This window comes from Nansenia antarctica (assembly GCF_963989245.1).
Source record: "Nansenia antarctica genome assembly, chromosome: 20".
Taxonomy (NCBI): Eukaryota; Metazoa; Chordata; class Actinopteri; order Argentiniformes; family Microstomatidae; genus Nansenia; species Nansenia antarctica.
The window spans coordinates 10,920,099-10,930,098 of NC_137693.1; the positions used below are offsets into that span (position 1 = coordinate 10,920,099).

General features: G+C 49.0%; 1 protein-coding gene across 1 annotated transcript in view; it reads left to right on the forward strand.

Moving 5' to 3' along the window:
- sgcd (sarcoglycan, delta (dystrophin-associated glycoprotein)) overlaps positions 1-10,000 on the forward strand; it is a gene marked incomplete at both ends in the record, with an annotated part of 79,633 nt that overhangs the window by 67,150 nt on the left and 2,483 nt on the right. The window contains one exon of the mRNA XM_080549691.1: positions 9,213-9,336. Within this exon, the coding sequence (XP_080405817.1) occupies positions 9,213-9,336 (124 nt within the window). The remainder of the gene's footprint in view (positions 1-9,212; positions 9,337-10,000) is intronic.

The window sequence follows — 10,000 nt, forward strand, 5'->3', positions numbered from 1 at the left end:
CCCACTGTCAGACAGACCCCCCCCCCCCCACACACACACACACACACACTGCTACTTATCAGAAGTCATTGTACGGTCACAGTGTACCGTACGCTAGCGCAAATGCTTGTCACCGACTTCGCCGACTGTTCTGTTAAAGCCGCCTGCTGCGTCACAGAGTCAGTGGACCTAATCCACTGGGCTCAATGTCAACCCGATAGACGTTGAACTGTAGGTCTAGGATGAGTCTGGGATGAGTCTGGGATGAGTCTGGTACCAGTAGAACCCATTTACTGTAGGCCTATGAGGTCTGATCTGGTACCAGTGTAGCCCGTTTACCACAGGCCTCGGATGTCTTGTCTGGTACTAGTAGAACCATTAAGATAGATATAGATAGATAGATAGATAGATAGATAGATAGATAGATAGATAGATAGATAGATAGACTTTATTTGTCATTGTTACAGTACAGGTACCAAACAACGAAATTTAGGAGGGGAGGCTCCCCTGGTGTTTAAGAAAGGAAAAAGAAACACATTTTGGAAAAAGCATAGATGCATAAAATCACAAGAAGATAAGGAGCTGGTTTACATCAATAGAGGCTATGTACACAATCCACTGTACTATACTGCACAGATAGTCAACTAGGGTTGTCATATTGCACAAGAAAGTATTTTTTCACATTTTTTTTAAAGTGTCACAGTTTGCAGGCTTGAAAATGTACATGTTTGTGCCTCAGCACTAGCTGCCATTACAATCCGTCCGGACTTGTCCTGGGCCCAGAACTTAGGCCTTTTCTGTGTTCAGGGCCTTGACGGCCCTGTGGTAGAAGCTGTCCTTCAGTCTGTTTGTCCTAGCGGCCGGGGTCCTGTACCTCCTGTTCGAGGGCAGCTTGACAAAGTGTTCGTGCCCAGGGTGGGTCGGGTCCTTGGAGATCTTGGAGGCCCTCCTGAGACAGCGTGTTTCGTACAGCTCCTCCAGAGAGGGGAGGGTGGCGCCGGTGATCCCCTGTGCTGTTCTCACGACTCTCTGTAGATCGTTTCTCTCCGCTGCCGTGCAGCTGTGGTACCAGTTGGAGATGCCGAAGGTGAGGATGCTCTCCACTGCGCCGTGGTAGAAGGCCACCAGCATCTCCTGCTTGCTGTGTTGTTTCTTGAGGCATCTCAGGGTGTATAGCCGCTGTTGTGCCCTCTTGATGGTGCCTTTAGTGTTGTCCTTCCAGGCCAGGTCATCCCGTATGATGTGTCCCAGGAAACGGAGGTTTGAGACCATCTCTACGCTCTCTCCGTCGATGAGCAGGGGCAGGATCTCGGACTTTTTCCTCCTGTAGTCTACGATGAGTTCCTGGGTCTTTGACTTGTTTAGCAGCAGGTTGTTTACCTTGCACAGCTTGCTCAATTGCTCTACCTCATCCCTGTACGCCGCCTCGTCCCCCCCCGAGATACATCCCACCACGGTGGTGTCGTCTGCAAACTTTACGATGTAGTTGCTGGGGTGGATGGGGGTGAAGTCGTGGGTGTAGAGGTTGTAGAGGATGGGGCTTAGCACGCAGCCCTGGGGTGACCCAGTGCTGAGGCTGAGGGCTGTGGAGGTGTGGGGGCCCACCCGCACCCTCTGGGGGCGGTCGGTCAGGAAGTCCTTGATCCACGCACATATAGAGTGTGATAGACCCAGGTCTAGTAGTTTGGTCACTAGCCTGTCTGGAAGGATGGTGTTAAAGGCGGAGCTGAAGTCCACGAAGAGCAGTCTCGCGTAGCTGTTTCCCCTCTCCAGGTGGGATAGAGTGGCGTGGAGAGTCGTCGCTATGGCGTCCTCTGTGGACCTGTGGGCTCTGTAGGCGAACTGGTATGGGTCCAGGTTGGGCGGGAGGCGTGTGAGTATGTGGGCCCGGACTAGTTTCTCGAAGCACTTCATGATGATTGGTGTGAGTGCCACCGGGCGGTAGTCGTTTAGGCAGCTCACCGTGCTTTTCTTCGGGACTGGGATGATAGTTGAGGTTTTCAGGCAGGGTGGGACGGTGGCCTGGGACAGGGACTGGTTAAAGATGTTGGTGAAAACCCCGGCCAGCTGGTCGGCGCAGTCTCTCAGCACCCGTCCCAGGACGCCATCCGGCCCCGAGGCTTTCCTGGGGTCCACCGCCTTCAGTACGCGTCTCACCTCGTGCTCTGTGAGGGTGAGGCTGCTGAGAGCTGGAGAGAGTGGTGTCTGTGTTGTGGTTACCTCCGTTCGCCCCTCGTCGAACCGGGCGTAGAAGGTGTTCAGCTTTCCCGCCAGCAGGGGGTCGTCCTCTGCGGCTGTGAGCCTGTTGGCTCTGAAGTTTGTCATCTGCTGAACCCCCTGCCACATCCGCCTGGAGTCGTTGCTCAGGAGGCATTCCTCAATCTTCTCTCTGTGCTCTGCCTTGGCCGCTTTGATGCCGCGCTTTAGGTTGGCCCTGGTGGAGCTGTACAGCGGTGTGCGCTTCCCTGCGAAGAAGGCGTTGTCCCTCTCATTTAACAGTTTTTGGACCTTCCCAGTCATCCATGGCTTCGTGTTGGGGTAGACCCGGACCCGTTTGTCCACGGTGACTGAGTTGGTGCAGTTCACTATGTGGTTCAGAACCGACGACGTGTACTGTTCCAGGTCCTCATGCTCATTAAATGGTCCTCTCTGTTCGACATCCTGGTGACGGATCACAAGTCAAGGTAGTTGCGGGGTGGGGGGGGCGGTGGCAGGTAGCCTAGAGGTTAGAGAGTCCAGCAAGCAATTGGAAGGTCGCTTGTTCGATTCCCCGCCTCAGAAGGGAGCTGCAGGTGAGCTGGTGACTGGAGGGTTGCTAGCATCATATCTAAGGTGCCCTACCACTGCCGTTGTGCCCTTGAGCAAGGCACTTAACTCCCTAATTGCTCCAGGGGCGCTGACTGTGGCTGACCCTGTGGCTAGAGCCAAAAAATTCCAATGAGCCAGAGAGGGAGGGAGTCTCTCTCCTTCTCTGTTTTACACATCCATCCTCCCTTCCATCCTCCCTTCCATCCCCCCTTCCATCCCCCCTTCCATCCCTCCTTCCATCCCCCCCCGACATCTCATATGCGCTACCCAGTCGAATGATACCACCCCTCTTGTTTCTATTCAGGACTCTGCGGGGGATTGGAAAGAAACACCACACACACACACACACACACACACACACACACACACACACACATACACACACGCACGCACAAACACGCACGCACGCGCAGCACACGCACACACACACACACACACACACACGCACACACACACACACACACACACGCAAACACACATAAACAAACAAAGCAGAGATTTAGAGAGAAGTAGCAGCATGCAGTAATTGCCATATGGTGAGCTAGCATCCAAAAACACACACCCCTGGCAGGTGTTTCTCCTACCACCACACACACACACACACACACACACACACACACACACACACAAACACTGAGACACACACATACACAAACACCGAGACACACACACACACACATACACACAGACACAGGGAAAAGGGGCCGCGTTTTTTTTTTTGCAGAGCCATCCCGTCGTTCAGATGCAGAGCGTGTCGCTGCCCGCCTCAGCCCATGGTGTGTATTCCCAACGCAGCCTTGACAGGATCAGTGTGATGTTTCTCTTGGTGGAGCGTCAGATTAGCCACGTCCGCGAGACCGTGAGTAGCCACCTAGGACGCCGCTCCCAACGCTCCGGCTCCTAATCTGTTTTACGCCCCCCCCCCACCCCGCCCAGCAGCGTCGTCGGCGGAGACAAGGCCGACGCCTCGGGCCGGCATACAGAGCAGGCCTGGAGGCCGGCGGAGGTAGAAAAGGGAGGACTGTCTGGGTGTGTTCGATACGCGCTCCATCCATTCCAATGAGCCATTCCGTCCTCCAATTTCGGCCTCGTCCTCGGTCTCCGCTCTCTCTCCACCGATGCAGATAGCTAGCTAGCCAGGCTCAGGTCGATGCTGCTCTCAGAGGCAGGAAGGGGGAACAGAGGAAGATTGCATAGGGCTGAGATTAATGAAGCTTTCATTTCCATTTTGGTTGGATGTCGTATATACGTGTATACGTCTTTATGTAAGAGAGAGGCTTTTGACAGTCCATTATGTGGAGTCCCAATGTGGTCTAGCGGTTGTTTTATTCTATTCTGTTCATGCGACGGAGGTCGATTGTTTTGGTTGTCCGACGGAGAGATGTAATGGGAGTTCCATTATTGTGATTCTAATTATTTATGAATGGAATTTAATTATAGATTTTATTCTTTTTTTTTTTTTCCGATGTCAACTGGATCTGCGGCCACCTTTCTTACTAACTCAAAGAGCTCACACTGAAAGCATCGTTTCATGGGTGCGTTGGAATACAGATGTATTTATTTACAAAGAAAGCGGCGTTTCAATAATTACAGTTTATGGCCGGCTGCGTATTCCATCGACAAGCAGAGCGTTCTGTGTTTTGCAATATGTAATTTCCCTTCCCTACTGACTCAATTTAAAATGGATTGAATTAAAAGAATTCGCTATCAATCCACACACAATACCCCAGAATGACAAAGCGAAAACACAAAATGTCAGCAAATGTATTAAAATTGAAATACAGAAAAACCTCATGTACATATGTACGTATTCAGACCCTTTGCTATGACACTCTTAAAATGAGCTAAAATGTAAAGGTTTCATCAGCGAATCACTCAATAAGTTGAATTGAGTCAATCTTAATGCAAGGATAGTAGTTAACGTAATTTTTGAATGAATGTCTTGAATGATTCATAAATTGATTACATTTAAATCCTAAAGTCTATAACACAACAAAATGTGAAAAAAGAGAAGGGGTCTGAATGCTTCCGGAAGGCACTGTATGTAATTATACTTAGCCTAGTGTAAGCGAAATTCACCTTGAGTGTTGAACACACGTTGAACGACAACATCCTCGAGGTCTGAGAGGGAGACACTCATCTCAGGAAGGGCTACCTCCCAACCTCCCAACCACCTCCGCTACATAAAGCAGCGCTTACACACAGCTAAAGGACAAACATGAATCCAGGGGAGGCTAGTGGAGGTAGAAATCGGAGGACGGTATCAAACACACGTGCGTTACAGAGAGCTCATCCTCCTGTCATTTCCTGCCTCCGCACACAGCGTGTGTTTGATAGCGATCCTCGTCCCGTTCCATGAATTCCAATGAGCTCCTCCCCGGCGTCTGCCTCCCCCAGACTCCCCTGACATGAATAGGGTGTTTAGAGGCGCACTCTTCTCTAATTCATTAGCGACTCACGCTAATGGGACGGTATTGGCATTTTCTGAGCCGCGTCTCCGCCGCTTTCTGTCAAAACGAGCACTTTGCTTATTCATAACGTCAACATCATATAACCTATTTAGAAATTGGGTCGGCGGGCACAGAGTTTACATTTACATTTTTGGCATTTAGCAAGACGCTTTCATCCGAAGAGACTTTTACAACAAAATACATTTGACTAAGTAAGTGAATCATCTATCCACCACCAGTCATGGCAGGGGAAAAGTAATCTATGCTCAGGCCAGGGGCCATTGGCAGCCGTAGTGCTAGAAGAAGGAAGATTTTTTTTTTACTTTTATGTTATTTTTATTAACAGTAGAGAAACTGTACGGGGGCGTAGAGGGGAAGTAGATGCCCCAGGAGGGGCAGTTAAGGTGTAGCCTGAAGAGATGGGTGTTCAGTCTACAGTGGGAGATAGGGAGTGATTCTGCAGTCCTGGCAGCAGTGGGAAGCTTTCTGGAGAAAGGAGATGAAGAGGAGAAGAGAGGGATAAAATTAACCACATGTGTCTTTTTTTTTAATGGTCTGTGCTTTCATTCAGGAGGAGCAAAGATGAGATATATTCTATTAAGCAAGATAAGGAAGATCTGTGAGATTTAAACGTTATGAATCGAGTTGAGGAATTATTCCCTGTGCTGTGTACTGTAATTTAACGCTACTTCTCTCTCTCTTTCTCTCTCTCTCTCTCTCTCTCTCCCTCTCTCTCCCTCTCTCTCTCTCTCTCTCTCTCTCTCCACACAAACACCTCTTCCATCTTAATCTCAGAGTGTACATCTTAGAACCTCACTGTGGCTGAAGATAAGACGGGGAGGTCACAGCTCCACAACTCTCCGTTAACACTTGAGGTGTAATTTACCACCGTGCATCAGTCACTAGATAGGGATGTGGATTTTCAAAACCAGGTATTATTCACGCCCCAGTATGTGAATCTCAAAATAATATTCAGCACAGTACTGTTTACAGACCGTCAAGGCAGACTGTGACCATAGTGTGCTCAGAGTAAGAATCCATAAAACATATTAATAATAATAATCAATACATTACCTCTACCTACCTACCTCTTTCCCCTAATATATATAATCTATATGGCACTAAAAGCCAACTGAAAAATAGGGTTAATACATGTAATGGCACGATTTATTTGATGGGATTCTAGAGACTTCATTCACCCAAGTGTTCACCTTTATTTCCTACTTGCTTATTACTGTGAAATTGTTTATGGAAGGGAAAGCGGTCCAATATGAATCGGCTGACAGGTGCTTATTTGAATATAAATGCTCCTGGATGTTTTGCGGGTCATGTGATCGATACTTCATTTCCTTGTTGGACGACAGCCGAGGCAAGCAGAGGGGAGAGAGAGGGGGGGAAGAGAGAGAGGGAAGAGAGGGAGAGGGAAGAGAGAGAGAGAGAGGGAAGAGAGAGGGGGGGGAGAGAGAGAATGGGGAGAGGGAGAGGGAAGAGAGAGAGAGAGGGAAGAGAGAGAATGGGGAGAGGGAAGAGAGAGAGGGGGGGAGAGAGAATGGGGAGAGGGAGAGGGAAGAGAGAGAGAGAGGGAGAGAGAGGGGAGAGGAGAGAATGGGGAGAGGGAGAGGGAAGAGAGAGAGAGAGAGGGAAGAGAGAGAATGGGGAGAGGGAAGAGAGAGAGGGGGGAGAGGGAAGAGAGAGAGAAAAAAGAGAGAAAGGGGGGTAGAGGTAAAGAAAGAGAGGGAAGAGAGAGAGAGGTGGAAGGAGAAAGAGAGGGGAAGGAGAGATGAGAAAAGAGAGAGGGGGAGCAGGGAGAGGGAGGAAGCGAGGGGGAGGGAAGAGAGAGAGAGGGGAGGAGGGAGAGGGAGGAAGCGAGGGGGAGGGAACAGAGAGAGGGGAGAGAGAGAGAGAGAGAGAGAGAGAGAGAGAGAGAGAGAGAGAGAGAGAGAAAACATAAACTGGAGGATGTGCTCCAGATCTGCAACCTTGTGTCTCTGCTCCTGTCTCCAGTCCAGGGTGTGTGTGATACGTCATCCCTAACAGAGATAGCAACTCTCCCTGAACAGATATGATATACTCTACACCGAACACTTCATTAAGAATACCTGTACACCTTCTCATTCATGCAGTTATCTTAATGGTGTCAGAATGTTTTCTTGGCACTCCTTTTTGAGTATTGTTTCTGACCACGTGCATCCCTTCATGGCCACAATGTACCCGTCTTCTAATGGCTACCTCCAGCATGACAATGCACCATGTCACAAAGCACAAAGACGGTGTTCTTCAGTGGCCTTCCCAGTCACCGGATCTGAATCCAAAAGAACACCATTGAGATGTGGTAGAACAGGAGATTCTACAGCTTGAAAGGGAACCTGAAAAGTCTGCAGGAATTGCGTGATGCAATCATGTCGTCATGGACCAGAGTCTCACATCAAAATTGTGGTTGTTTTGAGGGGGCCCACCCGCTGTGCCGACGGACCACGATGCCGACAGTTTATTAGCGGATTTCTGCGAGAGCTGACAAGACGGTACATGTGGGAAAACTAGGGTTAGGGTTAGGTGCTAGGGTGCTACGGTTAAGGTTAGGGTTGGGGTTAGGGGTAGGGTTAGGGTTAGGGTTAGGGATAGGATTAGGGTTAGGGTTAGACATGCCAGCATGTACCAAGTCGACGTAGCACCTAACCCTAACCCTAGTTTTCCCCACATGTACCGTCTTCCCACATGTACCATAACAGAGAAGCGGAGAGCATTCACATGCAGGGAGGTCTGTCGGCACAACGGTCCGTCAGCATATTGATGCGGCACCGTTTTGAGAGCAAAGGGCCCTACCCAGTATTAGTATACAGTAGTGTTGCTAATAAAGTGTTCAGTGAGCGTATGCAGGAAACCCTTGGAGACAGACAGGAACTCTGTGGAGACCTCTTCTGAAGTCGACCATGTTCGCAACTGAGAACTCTTTTGAAGTCGACCATGTATGTTCTGAATGAGACCTCTACTGAAGTCATTCATGTTCTGAACTCAGACCTCTTTTGAAGTCAAACATGTTCTGAAGTCAGACCTCTTTTGAAGTCAAACATGTTCTGAAGTCAGACATCTTCTGAAGTCAAACATTCTGAACTCAGACATCTTTTGAAGTCAAACATGTTCTGAAGTCAGACCTCTTCTGAAGTCAGACCTCTTCTGAAGTCAGACCTCTTCTGAAGTCATGTATGTTCTGAAGTCAAACATTCTGAAGTCAGACCTCTTCTGAAGTCATGTATGTTGTGACCTCGACTGACTCCTACAGAGCGACACACGCATCCCATAACACTCACCTCCATGTTCATCATAAACACGGTACATGAACGTTGAATTAGAGTATGTGTTTCCAGGCCAACGGTTCCCTTTCCATCACATTCCCTATTTCAGACTGTTTCAGAGATGTGTATGATATATGGGTCATTCCCAAGGGAGCCAATGATGATGGAGTGTATGGAAAAAAACTGTGAGGGCTGTTCCAAAGATATTTATATTTAACTTGTCCTTATTATTTTTCTAATGTAGTCGGACAGCATATCTTGTGACGGAGAAGATCTCAGGATATGTCAAACACTTATTACTGTGCGTCCTTGTGTTGGCGTGGTGCCTTCAAATATTTACCAAAGATCGTGCAAGATTAAACTATGTTCATATTTCATGGTGGTATTAATCAGTAGAATTAATGAATGTATTTATTTCTTTATAACACCATATGAATGCCAAGTGATGCTTGAATCCTAGGACACTCCCCCCTGCATATCTCTTTGACTCTGTTACATGATTATGTAGACAGTGCATGGTATGACAGTATACGGTATTACAGTGAGGATAGTAGTAAATAGTAAATGGTAAAACAGTACATGTGTGTTCCAGTGTGGTCATTGACGCTGTCTTCTTCTTCTGTGGTGTGTGTTCCTGTGTGGTCACTGACGCTGTCTTCTTCTGTGGTGTGTGTTGTTCCAGGTTGGAGTCTCCCACCAGGGCTCTCTACCTGGAGGCTCCTAAGGGGATCCAGATCCTGGCCGAGGCCGGGGACATCCACGCCACCTGCATCAGTGACCTGAGTCTGGAGTCCAAAGACGGAATGGTGAGCACCCCCCGAACCCCCCGTCTGGATGACCACATAGCCCCATGCAAACACTCTGAACATGCCTACATTCTTCTCTTCATGTTTTCCTTCCATCCCTCCCTCCCTTACATCCTTCCTCCCTCCCTTACATCCTCCCTCCTTCGCTCCCTCCCTCCCTCCTTCCCTCCCTACCTTCCTTCCTTCCTTTCCTCCCTCCTTTCCTTTCTCCCTCCCTTCCATCCATCCTTCGCTCCCTATCTCCTTTCCTTCCTATCCTCCCTCCTTTCCTCCTCCCTCCCTCCCTCCCCCCCTCTCTTCATTTCCTCCCTCCCTTCCTTTCCTCCCTCTCTTCCTTTCCTCCCTCCTTTCCTTTCTCCCTCCCTTCCCTTCCTTGAGGTCTGTCCTAACACAGCTGGTTCGATTGTAAACAGCTAAAGTCATCCAGCTGAGATTGGGATATCACTTTCACCAATCATCAAATCATGTCAGATCAGTTTACTTCAGGGAAGGGAGGATTGAAAGCAGGACATCTAGTAGAGAAGCATTCAACCAGAGCTTCCATCCGTGTCTGCGTCTGTACCAGTCGACATCAGAGAACGAGACCATTGTGATGCGTCGAACGGAATGAGGAATGTGACAGCAGCTGGTGAAACCGGGAACAAGTCGGCAACCGATTGAATGT